Below are 24,177 nucleotides of genomic sequence, written 5' to 3' on the forward strand. Positions count from 1 at the left end.
AGTGAAGACTTTCACTTCCTGTACTTTCATATACTTTTGAATAACAAGTGTATGTGTTTCAGATTATTTGTTTGACTATTTCTTAACAGCTACAACACAATGGCACAGAGGCCCAGAACATAATCAAAAGATACATAATTGAAGATAAAGCTGGACTGATTGTGTAAATGAAAGCACTGCCTACAAACAAAACACTGCAAGGGTGCTTGTGAAGACTGTCACCATGGGCCATGAGCATAATGTTTTTGTTTTGTTTTTTCTTGACCTTCTGTGTGTTAAACACAAACTTAACACATACCAACCACATAATCGGAATCTTGAATAACTAACTTGACATGATGACATTACATGATTGGAGAAATTGTTGTGTTACCAATAGGGCCGTAGCTGGATATTCTGGGGCCCCTGACTGAATATTGCTTTGGGCTCCTTTCCTATATAACCCCTTGGTTAGGTTTCCATTCAGTTTGGCCATGTGGACAAAGCTAATGCATTGGCTACATGCATAAATATTTTTATAAATGGGGGAAATGTAGCCTTCATTGTATGAGACTTTATATCTAAGAGAGAAAAATCTTAAAAAACCATCATTACATTCTAAAGACTTTTTTTTTCCCAGAATGAAACCTCTGCTTCTCGGTAGAAAATTACTCTGTGGTCCAGTGATGCAGTGAATATAATGACTAAAGCTTAAAGGGATAATTCACCCAAAAATGAATATTTCTTCTGCAGAACACAAATGAAGATTTTTAGAACAATATTTCATCTCTGTAGGTCCATACAATGCAAGTAAATGGGTGCCAAACTTTTGAAGCTCCAAAATGAACATTAAGGCATTATAAAAGTAATCCATAAGACTCCAGTGTTTAAATCCATGTGTTCAGACACAATATTATGGGTGTGGGTGAGATACAGATCATTATAATATAAATAAGTATTTATTTATTTTTATCATAAATTCTCCTCTCTGCCCAGTAGGGGCGATATACATTAAGACTGTGAATCACCAAAAGCAAAAGATGAAGAATGGGAAAGTGAAACTGAAGGGGACTGAGCAGAGGGGAGATTTTTTGATTTAAAAAAAAGACAGATTTAACAACTGGAGAGGTCTAGAGTAATTCTTTTTTCTTTTTCTTTTTTTTTTTTTTAGCTTTATCTAAATTGGCACCCATTTACTTGCCTTGTATGGACATACAGAGCTGAAATATTCTTCTAAAAATCTTCATTTGTGTTCAGCAGAATAATGAAAGTCATACACATCTGAGATGGCATGAGGGTGATTAAATGATGAGATTATTTTTATTTTTGGGTGAACAATCCCTTTAAGAGTAGGCATTTGATGTATCAAATGTGTTGATAAAAAAAGACCTTATATAATTTACCTTCCTCCACTGTATATCCAGTAGACTTTAAATTGAATTGTTCCTTGTTTGAATTTTAAATACGGGAAAGTGGGTTTCCCAGTTCCATTCTTTCCTGTGTGCAGAAAGTTTATTTACTGAAAGGCTACACGTCATTATTTATTACCTTATCTTTATGTATCATTCACGGATGATTTGCTTCCTGAATAATTCAGCATAAAATCGTTAATCCCATACAAGGTTGTGGCAGATTTCTCCTGTTCTAATGAATACTTTATCATCATCTCAAGCTTAAAAAAATTAAATAAATGTTTTTTTAATAAAAAAATAATAATAATAAAATCACTCAAACAAATAAACAATCTTTTCTTTCTTTTTGCCAAAGATACACTGAGAAACATGCACAAATTGTTTATTTTGCTGAAGGATTAAAATTGTAGGCTATACGTTTTTAAACGAGGACGCTATTAACAAATACATGAGCTATGATTGGTTTCTGTTCTTTTCTATTGATTGCAACTTTGATAAATTGACTGTCTCACACAAATAACTCAAATAGACAAACTGTCGATTACTACTCAATTTATTTATTTTTTATTTTTTTAAGTCGCACAGCCTGATACTTTTAATGATCAAGTGACCTCCATGTCTGTGCCAGTTATCTGGACTTTGAAGGTTTTGAAGCTACTTTAAAAGTTGACAAGAATGAAGGCATACTATTTGCTTCACTCAAGATTTGTTAGGTCATGATAAATTAGGCTTCACTTCTATCAACTGGGTTTAGGATTAGACATAAAAAATGGGGTGAGTATGTCTTTATCAGTTGATTTTAAAAATGAGCGTCTAGTCTCACAGGTGGTGTTTGTTCATGTCTCAGGAGACAGTACAAGCCAGCAATCCTTGTTGACATTATCAGTCCCTCAATGAAAGTAGAAGATTTAACAGGTTTTCAGTATGGCCATTTGAGTAGCCTATTTAAATTTGTCACAACTCAGTGATTCTTACTTCATTCCCGATCTAATAGGACACTGGAAGGAAAAGCACAATTTATGTGTGTATGTGATACCTCTGGCAAAATGTCAGCCAAAAAATAATAAAATAAAAATCTAATAAACGAGGGACACATGGAAATTATTTATATAGGCTTATTAATCAACATTATGCTGCAAATGCTGTCGATTGAGCTTGCAGTTGCATTGAACCTGTAACATTCATATCAGAATATTTCAGCACCACGGACAGCGAATGATAGAAAATCTCATGATTCTTTATTTCTAAGAGTTGTGAGATAACAACCTGCGTCTTCAGATTGGGGAAATCTGTGTATTGTGCAATTACATAGTTGTGACTTTCTATCATTTTACAGAATCCCAAATTGCCTCAAATGGAAAGGTGCCAAACGTTCTAAATTCTACGTTGCGGTGTTGACATGTTATTAATGAAATCAGACTTCAGGAGTTAAAACATTTTAGCAGATTCCAAACCTTGCATGTTACTATTGTGATGGCATGACTCTGTGGTGACTCATAATGTCCATATTCGGTACCACAAACATTTATGGAAAAATAGCGTCCCACTTCTTAACTGTTCTGAGAGGAAGTAATAGGCCCTGAGTGTTCATGGTAGTTATTCAGTGAGGAAATGGCGTCAGTCCATAACTCTGTGGAGTTGCTACAAGTTTGGTTTAAGTGGGTGTGCCGAAATAAAGGATCGTGAAAGACGCCGTCAACCCAGTTTCTCAGAGTGGCAACTGGAGACTCTTTTTGCCTCTTTGTTATGTCTGAGTCTGTGTTTGTAGAGCAAGACGTCCCGTGATCTTTGTGCATACATGATGAGTAATCAGCTTGGTTTAAGGAAGTAACAGTCTGTGCCAGCGACCAGATTTTTGGTTTGGTCTCAAGGGTGTTTTGGTCTCGCTGAAGGTACAACTTTGCCATTTGGTTGTTTTCAGTAGTTGGTCTCAGGCGGTCTTCGCTGAATTCATGGACACCACTTGAAAGTTCAGCAATGGTTTCATGGAAAGGCTCTGTAAAGCTGTTATTTGGACATTGTGGGGCCTTGGAGTGAACGTTCATGACAAACGATGGTTTCAATTCGCACTCCGAGCCGTCTGATTCCACAAGATCGAAATCTTCCAGATCGCTATGATGTTGATCTGTATCATCCATTCCATGGTTGTCTGAAGGTATGGGACACACATATATGTTACAAGATAAGCAACACGGAGTATGTAAAAGTTAAAACTGTATCCACAATTGTAACATTTGATACATGTGCCAAATAATGCACGTCATAAATAACATCAAAAAGCTTTCAGCAAACCATTGAGCACCCGTTCGGTTTTTATTGGCTCCCCCTGTGACTCGTCAATATTTTCCTGGTCGTCATCGAACTCTTTCTCTTCTGAGGTCTTGTTGCGCGGAGACCATGTCATCTTATTCTCCTTCTTGAGTCTCCGGCGCGCGTTGGCGAACCAGGTGGACACCTGTGTAAGGGTCATCTTAGTGATGATGGCCAGCATGATCTTCTCACCCTTGGTGGGGTACGGGTTCTTTTTATGTTCCTGCAGCCATGCCTTTAGTGTGCTTGTGGTTTCTCTAGTAGCGTTTTTTCTCCTTGTACCCACATCTACTGATCCATATCTTAATAACATGACAGGTATGTGAGAAGGTTTCGCAAATACAGCTATTGTGCAAAAAGCCTATGTATGCAACCAGATCTTGTAGGTAAAAAAAAAGGAGGTGACTATTCTTACCCATATCTGTTATATTGGTACTGTCCAATTGGATGTTCGTAGTTAGCAGAGCTTTGGGTAACTCTTGAATGTCCCATCGCTGACCCATCTTTGCTCTATTATAAAATCAAACAACCAAAACAAGCTCAAATGTAGCTCCTAAAGTAAACCTACTAAAAAAACAAGGACTTCCAAACAATCTTAACTTTGAAATGCATAGGCTACAAATGAGAGGGAGAAATAACTTAGTTTCTAATTAAAATTTTCTTTCTGGGGAGTGTAGATACATTTTGTCATTTATCAACAAATGTAATGCATACCAGAGGATAGAGTGCAGTTGAATCAGGCCCATAAGTTCTGCATGTCTCATAACCGTGGATCTTTGAACAGGTGTTGCCATAGATAGAGGTCATGTCACACTGGCCAGAGGCCACAAGTCTACTATCATAAACTGGACAATTAAGGGAGTTTTGAAGAGAAGTCACCACTCCAGAGTCCAACAGACCACAACTGGACTCATAGCAGGTGCTCAGAGCATTAGAGGACATTAAGAGCTGCCAAAGAAAAAACAAACAAACATCTGTCTTTGCAATGTATGAACATTTTTACTCTAAGATGGTTTTGACTATTTTAATTGAGCTTTAAGCCTAAACAAAGTCTAGTGTAACTTTCTTTTAATTAGCTTTATGGAGACTTTAAAAGAGTTAAAAAAGCATTCATCTCCAAGATTTGTTGGCTCAACAACCCTAATGTATAAAACACATAACCTCTCATAAATGAAAATATTTATAACAATTGTTCGCTTTACTTGATTTTCATTAATGTGTACAATACAAAAACTAAGGTGAGCTTAAATATGCTAAACAAATAAATAAAAAAAATAACTCAATCAAGAAAAGAAATACCCATAAATACACCTAAGCCCTTGCAACTGACTAATTTAAGCACGTTTGTTTGGTCAAAAGGAACTTGGATGGACATTTTATTAGTCGTTATTAGGAATTCATAGAGATTTTAGCCATTTTTTTTTTTTTTTTTGTATCATTATTGTTTTAATTCAAATATCAAATTGTTTTTTATTGTTTTGTGTCAAGTAACCATTAGGCTGTTCAGTGCTCTATAAGTGATCAACTTAATGTTCAATCCGTGTATTTTTTCCTTGCGCATTTAAATATGCATAGAAGCGTAGCTTGCACTTCTTTGTGGAATCTAGTTTAATGCTTGAATTGTCTTTAGAGCCATAATTTAAGTAGAAACATTGATATACATTTACATTTTATTTTATTTTAACACAACTTGCTATTTGCTAAATCATATATATATATATATAAATTAAAGGTTTTCTAGTTGTGCTGACATGAAATGACCACAAGTTGAATTTACTTAAAAGTGTGATGAAAAAAATACTACATATTTATTTTAAGTATATCCAACACATGCATTTTTTTCTGTAAACATAAGTAGTTATTGTGATAATGAGAGCAACATATAATCCATATGTCTACGTGGAGCAGCTTATTTTTATACTTTGCTCATGCAATTAATTACACTGACATGCAATACGTTTAACATGTGCACTCCAATGTGACATATGTGAGTTTTTCAAGAAGCTTACCTGGGATGTTGCTGGGCATGAGTAGCCAAACTGTGTAAATGACATGAGGAGAAGCTGCAGTCCAGCTGCAGGTCATCAGTTCATTGGGGAAATCTTCCATTAACTGTAGGTAAACACACCAAGCTTGGCTCTCTTTGCCTCTCGGACAAATAACTATATAAATTACAAAAACAAAGTTGTGCAGGATAACAAGGATTCACCTCAGCGTGGTTCATCTATATATATCTGAAGTGAAACAAAACCATAACAAACGTTGGCACAGATGAGCGTTGTTTTAAACACCGATGACACTGACGTCAGGAGAGCAAAATTAAAGAACAAATTCGAAATGTCGCGAATCACGCCAAGAGTTGTCCCGTACGCAGCGAAACACTCCCGAATCGTTGTTTCAGTTCAGAATCAAACGATGCGCTTCTGCCCTTTGAAGCCGCACTTACTCTGAGAGTCCTCCCTCTGAAGAGCCCGCAGGATCTCACTCACATTAATGAGGACGTGTTCAGTTTCCCCCCGCTACAGAACACCTGCCCGCCAGCAGCGAATCACTGATTCCAGTGTATATAGACAGCTTGATCACAGATGATTGATGACCACCGAGATAACATTTCCATAATTGCCTTTCTAGACGTAGTTTTCAAACACTTTTTGTACTATTATATAATAACACTGAAAACCATCTTTAAACTAGCCCATAATACGTTCAACAAATAATCACATGCTTCATAAAGATGCATTAATTTAAGATCAATATCTGTCAAAAGACTATTCCGTTCAGTAGCCTACTGATATTTGCAAAAGCACACCTCAACTTATTTTTATGGAACGTTATGGAGGACTGCATGAGAGAATAAAATGATGCATTGGAGTGATAATATATATATATTTATATTATAAATAGTTTCAAACAATAAAACACTATATTAACCTCTGAAGTGAGGTATATTTGGAAATGTTTGCATACATTATTATCAAAGCCACTCTTTTTAATCTTCTATTTTAAAGTTTTGTTACGTAAAGCAATATCTGGAGAGTTCTGGTTGAGGTAGAATTTAGATAGACCCTCCTGAACTATCCCATACAGAAAACCAATAGTCTTATATGACATTATATGTAAAACACACATATAATATGTATATGAACATATGCTTTTCACTGATATAAAAAGTCACAACATATCTGTTTGAGATAAGAATGGGAATTATGGAGGTCTGATTCGCTTCTTTGATCATTTACTGAAGTTTTTCCCCCATTTGATAATAGGCAAAATCGAAAGACGCAGTCAAAGAAGAGTCACATTTGCCCTTTTGTGCTTTTAGATTCAGTGATATCACTTAGAGTCACATTAAATGTGTCTCTCGGCCACCTCTTGTCTCTTTCTTCATTGTGGCTAAGAGATTTATCCTGTTAGAGATCATTTAATATGTATAATGCATGAGGGCACATCAGTGCATTTACTTCACACTTTGTTCAGTCCAGAATCTCCTCCAAACTCTAGAGTTTGAAACACAGACAGACATCCTCCAGAATGAGTTGGCTCAGTATTTGAGCCCTTGTTTGTCTAGCTACAACATATGTAACATAATTGATTATAATGTTGCTGGGTGTTGCACGAATAAAGAAGCTGGTGTTTTCCCTACCAAGATGTCTTGTTTTGTTTTTGCTTTCAGTTAATCTTCCTGCCTTCCTTCCTTGATCTTCTGCACTAATAGACTCCTTACTTACAATGACATCACAAAGCCCTCAATAAATATATGTAATACTCTCTAAAATGTGGATTAAACTCTGAATATGCTATATTATCTCTCTATTTAAATTGAATAGTTTTCTCTTATGTCCAGTTAAAGAGTATTTACATGACCCCCCCACACACACACACACTTTTTTTTGTGACTTTCCAATCAGTTCTGTGATGAAGTGCATTAACATGACATAAACATGACTTTTACATTATTGAGGGTGCAAGTGCAAGACACAGTTGGTTAAAAAAGAAGCTGCAGAAAAGGATAAATAAGGCATTTTTTTCATGTGGTGCATTTTGAATGAATGAGTGATGTGCAGAAGACCCGGTGAAGGGAGAAACTGGGAGCTTATGATAATGTAATGAACTCTAAGAATGTAAATAAATCAGTATGCACTTGAATATTCAACAAGGATAGAATAAGGACATCAATGCATTTAACCAGTCCAGGAAAAATACCAGAACGATTTATATAGTTGCTTTTAGATGTATAATCCAACAGCTGCATTTGACAAATTATAGTTGGGCTCATTTTAGATTTAGATTCATAATGATGATGGAAGTGAATTACGAGGATGGTGGTGAATTAAATGCATGTTGTTTACAAGGAGTAATACCTCTCGATTTAGCTGTCATTTTAGAAAATGACTGTCAAATGTACTGTAGCTCAACTATTTACTTTAGGTACATCAAACATCCAAGAAAAGCTTTATGTTCCACAACCAAAAGCGTTAATACACAAAGAAAAAGAGTGAATTGACAAAACACGACTTCCAACTACTGTACCATTTAAATGGAGCTCTTGGATGGACAGCTGCAAGATAGAGTTGCATCATAATCTCCTGAAATGTTTGTCTCAATGACTGAGACAGTGGAAGATAAATGGTGTGGAAACGGGTGTTTTTTCATAGATGAAGAGAACATCATTCATTGTTACAGGCAAATACAAATTGCCTGCACTTTGAATGACAGATTTATTTTGTTGGTTTTGAGAAATGCCACATGAGCAAAAGCTTTATTTCCATTCCACACTCCAAACACAGACAACAGTGCTTGTTCAATTTATGAGCACTCTTTCCATGAAACAAATTAAATGCCATTCATGTATGTGAACACTCTTTTCCTGTCTCCAGGGAGGTGGATAGTGGGGCTCTGCTGTCTGAAATTGACTTACCTTGAAAATAGAAAGGTATAAATCTCCCCTCGATTGACCTTCAACCTCCAGCTGCTTCCTCCTACTCTTCATCTTTAAATTTTTATAATACTTAAAACGTTCCAGAACCTTACGTCATCCACTCTCAACCTCTGGTCTGCTTGATCTTGTTTTTTGGTCTGGATGGTCCAGGTGGGACCAACTGCATGCTCTCAGGCTGACTATTCGTTCATCCAGGCAGAAAATGGAGGGTTGAGGGAGGACAGGTAATGGAATGGGAGTTGACTCTCTTCTCTCACACTTCAGCCCTAAAGAGCTGCACCTTGGGGACCAGTGTCAAGTGATCTCTCACACATTCATTCCCCCTTTACACGGGAACCCTCTCTGAACAGAACTGCTGCTTGTTGGAGCCTATGGGCTATTTGGCCTCTTAAAGGAATAGTTAAGAATTATGCAGATTGTTTGTCATTCTTACTATCATGAATATTGATCAAGTGTGGAGATGGATTTATTTTTACAAATGGTCCTTTTACATCTGCAATCCATGGTAGTGTCTGCAAACTTGCTATGTAATGTTATTGTTTTGGTAAGGGTTTACTATTCAGCTATGGGCTAGCCTTTACCTAAAACTGTGTAACAAAATGGTCAATCTCAAGAGTCTTAAATAATTATGTAATTACAAGCTGTAATGTTACAGCCACTATCAGTAGTCCACGGCTAACTTGCTCACTAACGAGGAGTAAGCATCTGTTCTCCGTACATATCTCGGGCAAAAAACGTTTGGCTCACCTATTCCAGCAAAAGATGAATAACTTAGATGCACTATGTGTCTTTTACTTGAAGCTTTGTTAGATTCACAATAATCAAAAGTGGACTTGTAAAAAAGCTACTAAATTAAAACTTACCACTGTGACACGTCCTGCTGAAGTCATGGTTGTGAAGGTGGTTCAGTTCAATCAGCTTGTTTTTCCAAACTTTCATTATCGGACTCAAACTGGTACGGCAAAAACCGACGCCATTGTTACCATAGTTACAATAGTGTTAATAGCTGCTCAGAGCTGAAACTCGGTTATGGTAAGGGCTGTTACATTTCCGATACACGCTCTATGTGGTTGACCAATCACAACAGACCAGGCCAGCTGAAAAATCAGAGTAGACTGGGCTTTTCGGAAAAGGGGGCTTTAAAGAGACAGGACCTAAACCAGAGCGTTTGAGTCAGAGGATGAAAATAGATTTAGCAGAAATGTACAGTATGAGAAAAAGAATGTGTTTTTAAACCTATTCTAGTAGACCCCCAAAATAAAATCATGAACCTGTAAATTAGCATAATATGGGCTCTTTAAGCACGTGTTAAATGCTTACTTTACGATAAAAGTGCAGTGTATCTCAGTTATTTCAAACATTCTATAGCCATGAACAAATGGAAGGTGAGGATGTTTGTACTTTCATGTTTTGTCCAAAATCCTTAGTTCTGTCTTGAAGCAATCATTAAATGCAATATCAAATGTGAATTTGGCAAACTGAGATCAATTCATTGAGGTGATTAGGGACACAAGCCTTAGAAGGGAACTTTGTGAGCTTGTGAGAGACAAGCCACAGTCAGCACTCATTAAAGTGTGAGATGAGGCCCTAATGTGGTCTCTAGAAGATCCTAAATCTTGTGTCGAAAAATTAGTCAGCAACAAAAGTGTTGTGTCTGAGACTCTGAAGCTCACACTGATGCTCAGTGTGCTGCTGTTGGTATACCTGATAAAAAAAGCCTTCTACTCTCGAAGAAGATTTAAAAATTGTAGCAGAACAAGGAAAAGCTATGGGAGAGCTATAAGAAACTCAATTTACAGTGCACTAAGTCTGAACCTATGGCTCATAGCAAGCCCAAGATGAAGCTTTGGTTTACAGATAATGGACAGCCAATATGTTTCCAGTGTAATGGTGTGGGACACATGCAATAGCTAAGAGGTGTGTGAAGAAAAACTCTATAGGCTCAACCAATATCGATAATTGTCATGACCGACTACTCAGGTATGCCATAGGAAAATGTCCTGTTGCTAATCTAAAGAATAGTGGAGTAATGGCCTCTCTTACTTGATAAAGGAAGCCAAGTCAGTACAATTTCTGAGAATTTCTTCAGAGAACACTTGTCTGGGGAGGATGAAGATATGCTCTCCACAAAAGTCTGGCTGAAGATTATAGCTGCCAATGGTTTAGACATAGCTTACCTAGGTTATCTTGAGTTGGAGGTTGAAACCATGAGTATTACCTTACCAGAGTGTGGATTTATTGTAGTCAGAGAAACAAAACTGTTCTGCTGTACCAGCCCTTATTGGCATGAACATCATTAGCAGATGTAGACAACTGATTCATACAGAATTTGATTCTACCCTAGGTGGAGATGTGCTGTCTGATTGGAGGGAGGCATTTCAGCAGATGCAGAGTATGCGGTTGATCAATCACATGAGACCAGTATCAGCAGGCTAGAGACGCGAAGTGTAGTCCAAGTTGCTGGAAAAGACATGGTACACATACCTTCTTCATCAGTTACAACAGTAATGGTCAAGGGAGCAAAGAGTACATTCAATTATGGTTCACAGGACTTTCTTACCTGGTGGTCTGATTGTTGTTCTCTCTCTTGTGTCTTCAGAGAAACTGTTGTTTCCTGTACAGGCTGTGAATCTCTCCCCAGAAGATATCTGGTTATAGGCCACAATGAGACTTGGTACTCTGTCTCGTGTCAAGAGTGTCAAGTCCAATTATACTTGTGAGGTGAGATTTCAGAGAATTTCTGCTGAAATCAAAGAGATAACTGTAATCAAAATAGACAGTCAGTTTTTGGAGGAAAGCTCCAAAGACAGTCTCAACAAGCTACACATGGGTGGTACTCCTGAACAGCAGGCACAACAGACAGAGCTAAGTGATTTGTTGATGAAGAACTCTGATGTTTTTACTCTCAAATATAAAGACCTCGGTTTTACAGACAAAGTGCAACATGAGATTCACGTGGTGGATGATATACCGCTGGCACAACCTTTTAGGCGTATCCCACCCACTCCATATAGGGAAGTCAGAAAACAGATCAACAAGCTCCTTAAGAAATTTGTTATCCAAGAAAGCACTAGTGCTTATGCGTCACCTATCCTGATAGTTAGGAAAACTGATGGCAGTCTCAGGCTTTGTGTTGATTACAGGCAGCTGAACTCAAAGACCAAGAGAGACAAGTTTCACCTGCCTAGGATAGATGAAGTCCACTGCTGTTCACTCTGCTGACTCACGACTGTGCAGCAATGCACAGCTCGAACCACATCGTCAAGTTCGCAGACGACACAACCGTGGTGGGTCTCATCAGCAAGAATGACGACTCAGCATACAGAGAGGAGGTGCAGCGGCTAACGGACTGGTGTAGAACCAACAACCTGTCCCTGAATGTCAACAAAACAAAAGAGATGGTTGTTGACTTTAGGAGAGCACAAGGTGAACACTCTCCGCTGAACATCGACGGCTCCTCTGTGGAGATCGTCAAGAGCACCAAATTCCTTGGTGTTCACCTGGCGGAGAACCTCACCTGGTCCCTCAACACCAGCTCTATCACCTAGAAAGCCCAGCAGCGTCTCTACTTTCTTTGAAGGCTGAGGAAAGCACATCTCCCACCCCCCATCCTCACTACATTCAATAGAGGGACTATTGAGAGCATCCTGAGCAGCTGCATCACTGCCTGGTTTGGGACTTGCACCGTTTCGGGCCGCAAAGCCCTGCAGAGGATATTGAAGACAGCTGAGAAGATCATCGGGGTCTCTCTTCCCTCCATCAAAGACATTTACAAAAAACACTGTATCCGCAAATCAACCAGCATTGTGGACGACCCCACACAAACTCTTTACCCTCCTGCCATCTGGCAAGAGGTACCAAAGCATTCGGGCCCTCACAGCCAGACTGTGTAACAGCTTTTTCCCCCAAGCCATCAGACTCCTCAATACTCAGAGACTGGTTTGACACACACACACACACACACACACACACACACACACACACACACACACACACACACACACACACACACACACACACACACACACACGTGACCTGAGTTGCACTTTTATTACTGTCGCTTTATAACTGGCTGCTACCTCAATAACTGCTATGTGCATAGAACACTATCTCATAGTATGTTATGTTTACGTTTTTATAAACTGTCATCTTTTTTGCACTACTGTGTACTGGTCGGCGCTGCACTGTCTCTCACTGTGCCTATTGTCATGTTCATTGTCAAAAATTTCTTGTACTGTCCCGTACTTTATGCACATTGTTTGCACGTGCACTTTATATAGGTATATAGGTATATATAGGTATTTTATTTAGTTGTGTAGTCTCACATGGTCCTGTATTTGTCCTATGTTGTTTTTATGTAGCACCATGGTCCTGAAGGAACGTTGTCTCGTTTCGCTGTGCACTGTACTAACTGTATATGGTTGAAACGACAATAAAAACCACTTGACTTGACTTGATGAAAGCTTTGATGCAATACAAGGAACAAAGTTATTTTCTTCCATTGATTTATCAAGTGGATATCATCAGGTTGCTATCCATTTTGGACTCCTTTTGGGATGTTTGCAATGGGCCTTTGACGTTTCAACATATTATGCAGGCTTCCATTGGTGAGCTCATTTTTCAGATCATGCTAGTGTACCTTGACAATATACTAGTGTACCACTTTCCCTGAGCACTTGCAGACACTGGAAGTAGTCTTTATCAGACTAAAGGAAACAGTTGTCAAAAAAGTGTAATTTCTTGCAGCAAGAAGGACCTTTCTGATGTCATCAAATTTCAGCTCGTGGTAATGGTACTGATCCAGGTAAAGTTGAAGCGGTCAAGCAATGGAAAATTCCCAGTACAGTTAAGGAATTGCGCTCATCCTTGGGATTTTGTAGTTACTATAGAAGGTTAATTGTGAGTTTATCTACAATTGCCAGCTCTCTTCATGATTTAGTGAACCTGTGTATCAAGCAGTTTGGCACCACAAAGAGAGGGTTTAATGCTTATGTGGTCATCAGAGTTCCAATTAGCATTTGAACTGCTGAAGGAGAAGCTTAATTCTGTTCCTGTTTTAGGGTAAGCAGATATCGATCTTCCTTTAACATTGGAGACTAATGCGAGCAGTGAAGGCCTGGGTGCTATCGTATACCAGCAGCTGGGTGAGTGTAGGAGAGCCATAACTTATGCCAGTAGAAAATTTCGTAAAGCAGAAAGGAATGACAGAAATTACAGCATAAAGCATAAAGCTTGAGCTACTGGCTCTGAAGTGGGCTATCTAAAATGCTGTGGTTATCTGCTGTGTTCCAAGATCATGGTCATCACAGATAACATCCCTCTGTACCATCTAAAAAGCTCTGTGCAAGTGAGCAAAGATGGATCGCCTATCAATTAGCCATCTTTGATTTTGAAGTGAAATACCATCCAGGATGGCATAATGTAGCTGCTGATGCACTCTTTAGGCAGCCATCAGCAGGGGAGCCAGCCACTCCTGAGAGTGCAGAATATGATGACTGTATTGCCATCTGCAATATAATAAACAAAGGAATGCCTCAGAGACTGACTTAGTGATGGCTGGTGAAAAGTGCTGAATGGTTAGACAGATTTGTGCTTGAGTGTGGAGCAGAGGAAGGCAGTAACTCTCAAGGAAGTATGCCTACTCTACCGGGTTATACAACAGCTGAACTGAAAGATACCACTCTCAGTTATTTCAGAACATTTTGGTAATGTAAACAAAAGCCCACCACTCGTGAGAGAGGTCTATCCAAGTCTGTGCTGTCACTGATAAAACAGTGGAAGTGTTTTAGAGAGCTGGATGGCTTGCTTTATCACATTGTGAATGCCCAATATTGTTGTGGATGTCAGCAGCTGCAATTGCCCTTATATCTAGGGGAGCAGGTCCTTGGGGGTGTTCATGGCAGTGTGGAACATCGGGTGTTGAGTGCATGCTGGACCTGTTGAGGCAGTGATGCTTCTGGGATGGCATGAGTGGGGCCATTTCTGGCTTCGGGTCCCCTTGAAGTGGAAGCGGCGGATTTTGCTGTGCTTAAACCTGTCTCTGGTGGCTGTAGGAGCGTGTTGATTGTGACCGATGTTTTCACTGGGTTTCGTACAGGCGTATATGCTGTTAGGATCCTTCTGAAAGAGTGGTTCATAGGATGTGGTGTGCCTGGAAGATTGCATTCTGATCAGGGAAGAGATTTTGAGGGTGACATGGTTGCTGAGCTATGTAGAATGTATGTTGTGGAGAGGGCCCGCACCACGCCTTGTCGGCCTCAGGGTGGCACTCAGTGTGAGCACTTTGGCGGAGCGCTCCATGGTCTATTGCGTGCACTTCCCCCTGAGGAGAGGGAGTGTTGGCCAGAGAACCTGCCTGATTTGGTTTGCGCTTGTAGTGTGGCACCACGTGCAGTCATTGTAAGCTCACCATATTGCTTGCTGTTTGGGGTTGGCCCGCATCTTCCAGTGGATGCACTGTTGGGTCAGGAGTGAACTGTGGATGGAGGGCATGGTGGGTTGGTGATTCACCAGGATGGATTGGGAAGGGCTCAAGATGGGGTCCGGGAGTGTGCTGAACACAGGGCTGCTGAAGGACTTGTCCCTTTTAGTGATGAGTTCTATTGACCTGTTGTTGATGTTGGTCAGTGGATGTGCAGGGTGCCACACATATTGTTAAGACCTTTGTGGGTGGTCTTGTGGGGATGGTCCATGAAGTTGACTTACACCCTTGTGTTGGCTTTGTTCCTGGGCCAGAGGAGGCTGGGGTCCGTTCTCCCGTACTGATGTCAGGTAACATCAGATGGCAAAGTTTTGTGTTAGAGAGAGCCGAGTCTAGCAATCCTCGGCTGCCAGCAGTGATGTCTCCGTCCCCGGGTAGACGGACATGGCTGCTCCTCTGTTGGCTGGTTGTGGCGAGCACTCCAAGACTGAGCATCCCTCTTCCATCCCGGGCTTCGTCACCAATGTAACAAAGTTCACAATGGGTAAAATGCATAGTCACGGCTTGGCCCCACCCTCCTCCTCGTCACACATGTGTTTAATGCATAAAATTCTGTGAGTGTTTAAGCATGTGTTAAATGCATGGAATGCTTTGAGCGATTGAAGCAAGTACTTGAATGTATGGGATGCTGTGAATGATATGTGCATGTATTAAGAATGTGTTGGGGCATGTGGGTGGGCTAATGCCCTGTTTATGTTTTCTTTTGACATTAGCCTCTACCGTATTTCATTGTTATTTCATTTCCATATTCTACTTTTTTATTTCATTTTTTTGTATTATCTGGATTCATGTATATATATATATATATATATATATATATATATATATATATATATATATATATATATATATATATAATTCTGTCACATTGACTGCTGTTTTTTTTCTTCCTTTTTAATAAACAGCCATCAGAATAAAACCCCAAAATATATTTTTGTATCTTGTGGTGATTATTTTCAACCCACCAACTACATACAGTATACTGTTTGTGTATATAAACATTTAAGTAGTTTAGAAAACCTATATACTGTATGGTTTGTCAATGCCTGGATCTATAAAATCACTGTTGCTTAGTCTCATTATGAGTTGTCAGAACAAAGCACAGTAAATGTTGGAGAGCAACACAGCAGAGTTAAGCCAGATGATGGAGCAGTGAATGTTTGAGGAATGTTCAAGCTAAGTTATGGACACAATCTAGACAGCTGTGTGGAGTTCCAGAAGACTGGCTCTTGGTTTTGTATGTGCGTCTGCTTGGCTTGTTTTCCAGGCCAGTGCCACAGAGAGCGCGAGAGCTCTTTAAAGTATGCATTTCCACGTCCCACTGAGAGCACCATATTCCTCCCCATCACTTCCACTTCATTACTCCCTCACCAGCCATGTATTCACCCACATTCAATCCATCCTCCACTGGGACCAATGTTAGCTGAAAAACGTTTTAGCCTCTTTTACTATCTAAAGTCTTTCTTGCGTGCTTTTTCTTCCCCTCTCTCTCTCTCTCTCTCTCTCTCTCGCTCTCTCCCTCTCTCTTTCCTCTATATTTCTTTCTCTCTTGCCTCCTTTAATCCCAACCCCCAAATAAACATTTTCAAGAAAAGGTAACTAAATAAATGTAAATGATTACATTTGTAATCATTTTTAAACATTTAAATGGTGGTTAATATTAAAATGCAGTATGCAGTTTTCACAGTTACTGATAGTTTACTGTTAAAACACAAATGAGAAAACTCACCTACATTTCTGCTCTGTTGAGAATGGATATTAAAGATGGAGAGAAAGTACAATATCACATGTTGAATTCAAGCGCCACCGTCTGGACAGTCTGAGTAATGCTGGTACAGAATATTGAAAGTGATAATAATACACAGCCATCCTTTGACCCTACTGCCTACATGAATCATGATTACTAATCATTTAGTTGTTCATATAGTGATGAAACATGCACCCATGTGAGGAGTAGGACATATAGGACAGACTATATGTGTAAACCTCACAGAATTCACGGTCACATGTAATTATGGACTTTCTGTTATGTAGTGACTTGTTTTCTTGTAGTTGTATGTGTGTGTTTTTAGGCTCCAATACACATACAATCCTCTGAGAGAGAATCAAAGAAAGTGCTCTCTCTCTCTCTTCTCTGTGTGTGTGTGGGTGGGTTTGGGTGGTTTAAGGGGAATTTTCTTTTTTTTTTTTTTTTTAAAAAATGCATTAATTTAAAAATGCAGAAAGTGTTTTGTGAGGTTTAGGATTAGGGATAGGGTTAGTCATTATGCCTATGGAGAGTCCTCATAAGGATAGACACACCAACATATGTGTGTGTGTGTGTGTGTGTGTGTGTGTGTTTCTGACAGTGGTGTGCACTAATGGAGAGGAAATGTGTAATGACAGCTCCAGTCAGGCAGAGGACTACAATCTTCATCTGGAGGATGGCAGCCACGTTGATGGGGCAACATATGATCGTGACATGATGTGTGATCAATATAATAGACTACATCTATACTGTGTTCCGTCATCTTTTTTTGCACCACACTCTCTTTCACTCTCACTCACACGCGCACACACAGGTACTTTCAATCTGTCACTGTGATATCAATATTTTTTTCATATTGAATTCTGTAGTGTGTTGTCAGAAAATCTTTTCTTGATGTGTACATTATATTAAAAAAAAAGTGTAATGAAAGTAAATTTTAACTGAGACTGACATTTAGCTTTACATTTCCAAATACCTGGGTAGGTCATTGAAGTTTGGAACAACACAAGGGTTAGTAAATTATTTTGGGTCACTTTTGGGTGAACTATCCTTTTAAATGTGTTTGCAATAAATGTTTCTTTCTTTCTTTCTTTCTTTTCTGTAAGGGTCAATTATCACCCCTTGGAATTGATTTGCAGGGGAATTTTCTTACCTTTATAAGAGCATACTTTTTTTCCGAAGTGTTTTCATATAAAAATAAAGTTTAGTGAAAAACATGATATCATAACACAATAAACACTCTGCTAGACTTTCATATTTTGTAGTTGTGTTCCTCATCAATGCTTGCGAACAATTTTTTTAATAATAATACTATTACAATCACTTCATATTAGGTACACATTTTAACAACATTTCACCCATCAGAGACAGCAAATACAGATATCTGACTGCTATGGGCACTAAACCCATAGATAGTCCTGGAACAGACTATTAAAAAATACATGTTGCAATCAAATACTATATATTAGGTTGGGGAGTAACGGAATACATTATTACGTATTTAAAATTCAAAATATAAGTAACTGTATTCCACTACAGTTACAATTTATATAATTTGTATTTAGAATACAGTTACATTCAAAAAGTATTTTGATTACTGAAGAGATTACTTTGCATTTTATTGTCATTTGTTTCATTTAATATTTAGTCCATTCAGATGAAAAACATATAAAACATATAAATGATGTGATCCAAAGTGCATTTGAACAGCGGTGAAACACTTTCTTATGATGTGTTACATTCATACGAGCAGTAAGTCAGAGAAGTAAGTTTGAAGTAAGTTTGGAGCAGAAGAAATAGAAATAAACCTTGTGAGAATTGTCAGCTTTACGCTGAGATAAAATGTTATTTCTAGCCATTTTACCAGACATGATCATATTTATATCAAGAAAATTCACATTGGATCATCATTTATTTATTTCTAGTAAGATCTTTGATATTAAGGCTAAACTCTTATTCTTGATAATAATTTTTGTATTGTTTTCCCATAAAAATATCTAACAATCCTTAAAACAAGATCAATTTGGTTGGTCTTGTTTTAGAAACAACACTGCATAAGATATTTAGGTTTTTCAGAGAATGTATTTTTAACATGTATTTTTTCTTACTGTACTGACAGAGTTTTTATAGTCAAAACAAGTGAAATCTACCAGTACAGTAAGAAGTAATCCAAAGTATTTAGATTACGTTATTGACCTTGAGTAATCTAACAAAATATGTTACAAATTACATTTACAGCATGTATTCTGTAATCTGTAGTGGAATACATTTCAAAAGTAACCCTCCCATCCCTGGCTATAGCTATATACCATAATCTTTGCATCCAGATTATAAATATCTTGGGCATTTTTTGTCACTAAAAGGCCCTTACTATTTTCTGTCCACTTTAAATAATAGCATATAAGTAAGACTTAATTATATACAGTAGCACCTTTTTCTGTTATCATCATTCTTATTCTGAAAAAAAAAAAAAAAAAAAAATAAAATATATATATATATAATCATACATTTCAGCACAGATAGTGATTTTAAACTTGAAGGAATTGTTCACCTTAAAAGGAAAATCGTGTCATTATTTACTTTTGCCTCAGTCGCCATTCACTTTATAGATGCAATGAAAGGGAATTGTTCGTGGGGCTAACATTTTGCCTAACTTCTCATTTTGTGTTCCACAGAAGAAAGAAAGCCATGCTGGATTGGAACAATTAGGGTGAGTAAATTATTTTCATTTGTTGGTGAGATATTTTTTTAAGTGAACACTATATAAGTACCACTTAGACCCCCCCAGACACACAGAATACCATGGCTAGACACCTATCCCAGTCTATAGCACATACACACTCTCAATGTTTCAACCTCCATTTGGTCATCCCTCACTGATGGGGTATCCCATGACACTGATGATTCTCAAATGATTTGAACATCTAGTGGACAGCTTGTCAGCACACCATTTGATCTTATAGCATCACATTTAGACCTCCCAGTTATACATCTGTTGGCCTGAGATAAGAAAATGGCCCACAACCGCAGCAGCATGGTTTGTTGATAACTGAAGCACACTGCAGAGCTTTTTCTTTTTTTAATGCAGTACTGAGTCATTGATGGGTGGATAAATTGCCTGCTGTTTGCCTATTGAACTCCCTCAGAGAGTGACAGCCATCAATACCACTCCACTTCTCTCTTTTCCCAGGAGGGTAACTTTACTATTCCAGGGGAGTGTTCCTCTGTGAATTCGGTGATATCTAGTATTCTTTATCATTCCAGTTCTAAAATGCAAAGAGAATCAGGCAAAAAGATGGTGAAAGAGAAATGGGACACCCGCCAACTGTTTTATGTGACCAGTGATTGGGCACAAGCTGGCCGGGGTTAATATGGCCTATTTGACTCCATTACATAAAGCACTGACTGGGGAAGGGGATGAAAGGAAGATCGAATGACAGTCTTTCACTCTGTTCCAATACGGCACGCTCCCAGTGCAAAAGCTGAGCCAAAAGGTAAGCAGCATGAGTATGCTACATTCTAAGACACCTTCTTTTATATTATAAGGGAGTATCTCATGTATACTTGGTGGAGAAGGCAAATTCATAATGCACTGTGATGAGTGGAAAATAATCCATCCAAGATGGCAGATAAAGCAACATGATCACACATGTCATCAACATTTTACATGTTGACGCCATTCTGCCAAATTGCTGACAAGCATCATCGCCCATCAGACATTTGTGCCTCAATTCAAATGTGTTCACCTTTTCCTGAGGTCAGACTGATAGCCCATCACACGAGCAATCTTCGATACACGGAGGTTGTTTTGGTATCATGAGAACCAGGAAGTAGTCATGCATGCATAATTCGGAGGTTGCATTTTTGCTCTAAAATAAACATTTTACTCCACTAATGGTTAGGTTTAGGGTTGGGTTTGGGTTATGGGGTAGAGTTAAATAAATATACATTCCCGTTGACTATATTACATCATTTACAACGAACAACACAAATTGCTTTTGGTGCCACTCTGTGGACATTTCACCCAAAAACTGTTTAACAACACTTGCATCTTCGGATACTGGGGCAATGGTTTCAAATTTGGTAAGCACAGACCAATTTCAGTAGCAGAACTTTCGATCTACTGTCACCAAATTCAGTGCGATGGGTTAGGATGAAAATTTTTACCCAGTATTTGTGTGTGCTACAGGTATGTAAGGATAATGCACAGTCAGCCCATCATTATTGCTAAATAAACCCTGACATGGTTATCTGGACTTGGTCTTGGTCAGATCTTATAGGCCATCATTCAGAAGAGGTTCATTTTGTGATAAGGACCAGGTTACTTCAAATAATCTGAATTATTACATGGATACTTATCAAATAAATAAATAAACAAATACGTAAATGTAATTATGATTATGAATTAAATGAGTTAAAATAATATTATTATGTAAGAAGAGACCAAAAAGTAAAGACACAGTGTAGGATATTGCTTGCCAGAGAAAACAGTCAAATATACAGTTTAGCAGTCATTATTTAAAAAAATAAATAAATAAATTGACCACAGAGTGCCACAGATTGTCTATTTAAAATCAAGTATTCAAATTGCATTACTTTAAAATAAATAAATACACACATAAATGTTAGTACATTGTTTTCTGTTCATCTACAGTGTGTGTTAGTTAATTGCTTTATTTTTCTCCCCCTTTTCTCCCCAACTTGGAATGCCCAATTCCCAATGCGCTCTAAATCCTCGTGGTGGCATAGTGACTCGCCTTAATCTGGGTGGGCAGAGGATGAATCTCAGTTGCCTACACGTCTGAGACCATCAATCCACACATTTTATTATGTGGCTTGTCGAGCACATTACCGATGAGACATAGCACGTGTGGAGTGTTCACACTATTCTCCGCAGTATCCATGCACAACTCAACATGCGCCCATCCGAGAGTGAGAACCACATTGTAGCGACCATTAGGAGGTTACCACATGTGACTTTACCCTTCCAAACAACCGGGCCAATTTGGTTGCTTAGGAGCCTGGCTGGAGTTACTCAGCACACCCTGGATTCGAACTTGTGACTCCAGGGGTGGTAGTCAGCGTCTTTACATGCTGAGATACCCAGGCCCCCTATTTAAAACCTTTTGATTATTATCTTTGTTATCATTAACAAATATTTATTTTGTCAACAATAACGAAGATGAGAAAGAAAAATGTAATATTTGAGTTTAAATAGACATTGTCATCTGTAATTTAGTTGATAAAATTTACACAGAGAATCAAATATTTAGCTTAGCAATATGCTAACACCAAACTATTGAAGAAATTAATTCTGGATTCGAGTCTCCTGTGCACTTATGTGCAAATTTATGATACATGGAGTAGCTGCCTATGTAGAGGATTAATAAAACAGTCACTTGTGAGATTCCATGATAGTTTAAATGCTACCTTAGAAGGTAGCTGCCCATGTAGTCAGTAGACAGCATAACGGCTCACTAGCTTTTGTAACAGAGCTGCTCTCTCTCTTTCTGTTCATCTCCATTTATATCTTTATCATTCAATCTGGCCATCACATTGCCTGCGTCCACATAAAAGTATCTAACATAAAAATGTCTCCATGAATAGAATAATCAAAGGAAGTAATTTTATTAATAAGGATGATGAATTCACTCAACAGATATTCTGACACTCGTATAACAGTAAGCTTAGTCTTTGTGGTCAGCAAGCTATGTGACGGCATCCACGCAGATGGACAAATTGACAGCCATCAGATAATTCCCACACTCTCTTTGTAATGTGCTGAAGAATGGCTGGTTTAAACACTGTACCCATACAGATGAGTGCCGTTTACATTAAAGAACAATCCCATTAGTCTCCCTTTAATAAGTGATCTATTCCTGTACAGCGATTTGTGGGGGGAGGGGGACTCGGGTGTGCCCATCTTATGCTGATAGAGGCAGAGCTTAATGAAATGGTCTTTTGTGCGCTTGGTTGAACTCATTTAATTTTTTTTTCTCCCTGCAGACTTCCTGTATCCTGTGATAAGTCCTCAAACCAGTGAAGCCTATAATGACTCCATTACTGAGACCCCCACCAGACTGTGTGTGTGTGTGTGTGTGTGTGTGTGTGTGAGAGAGAGAGAGAGAGAGAGAGAGAGAGAGAAATAGTTTTTATGTATGTGTGTATCCCATTATCAAGTGTAATTATGTTGCAGTCAAGCTGTTCATGAGGTGTAATATTGCCCAACATGATAACATACACATACAAACCCCTCTTACATAAATTTTAATTAATATGCTACACTTTGTCGTACGGATTCATGCGATTTGGCTAATTCGTATGAATTCCTATGACTTTCACCACAGCCAATGATGTCGCTGGACATAATTTCCATCTAATACGTGACAATTATTTGCTTCTGTCACACAACAGCTTCCTATCATGTTTACACACTCTACTGATTAGTTAGGTTTAGATAAGGGGTTTGGGTAAGGGCATAATATTAATTGTCTTTAACACCTCGTATGCGAAACCCACGCTTACTTCCACATTAGACATCCGGGCATTTTTACGTGATGAACGAAATCATACAAAATAGCCAACTTGTAACATATGTACGAATTTTCATGGGACTGGATTGTCACACGATACATACAGTATTTTGAAAAAATACACATTCTTCTTATACTTGCAGTCTAAACACACACACGCGCACACTTACATAGGTAATAGTCTTGTAATTATGCTAGGAGAAGTCGCCATCTACTATAGTGGAAGACACAGAAGGTCAATTGGTAGTTAATTTTCTTTTTGCCTTCTGAAGCATGAAACATGCATATGCAAACAGTTACTCTTAAACACACTCACGCTCTCTCTAATGAATTCATCCAAGTCCTCTCTACCATTGACTTGTCATCACCAACCTTGTTTCATGCAATTGCAATTACCACACAGTGAGCAAATTCTGCAGCCTCAGGGAAAAATCCATACTGCATTTCACATGCATCAAACAGGAGTTCTTCTTTATTCATCTTTAACCCTGAATGTCTATCAGACATTGTTGTACATTCAAAGACAAAACACCATCAGAGTAACACACATGATGCTAAAATAATACAATATAAGCATTTAATGTAGCATAAAACATTACTTAATTGCATAAAAAAAGAAGAAGAAGCATTGCTTTTTTAGTAAAGTGTTCACAGCTGTGGTAGTTCATGCAGGGTCCGGCAATCAGGGGTGGATCTGGGCCTGGAATACTTGGAAATCTCCAACGTTTTAGTGCTGTGGATGGAATTTTCAGCTGGTCTCTTACAAACGAGGGTGT

The 24,177-nt window shown here is 38.4% G+C and overlaps 1 protein-coding gene across 1 annotated transcript; it reads right to left on the reverse strand.

Moving 5' to 3' along the window:
- Positions 1–2,941: 2,941 nt before the first annotated feature.
- LOC127650113 (iroquois-class homeodomain protein irx-4-A-like) lies at positions 2,942–5,755 on the reverse strand. The gene is made up of 5 exons (XM_052135307.1): positions 5,711–5,755; positions 4,416–4,649; positions 4,117–4,211; positions 3,684–4,003; positions 2,942–3,540 (listed from the first exon to the last, which is right to left on the reverse strand). The coding sequence occupies exons 1-5, from the start codon at positions 5,753–5,755 to the stop codon at positions 2,942–2,944; spliced, it is 1,293 nt and encodes a 430-aa protein (XP_051991267.1).
- Positions 5,756–24,177: the final 18,422 nt, after the last annotated feature.

Source organism: Xyrauchen texanus, chromosome 10 (genome assembly GCF_025860055.1).
Source record: "Xyrauchen texanus isolate HMW12.3.18 chromosome 10, RBS_HiC_50CHRs, whole genome shotgun sequence".
NCBI classification, from domain to species: Eukaryota; Metazoa; Chordata; class Actinopteri; order Cypriniformes; family Catostomidae; genus Xyrauchen; species Xyrauchen texanus.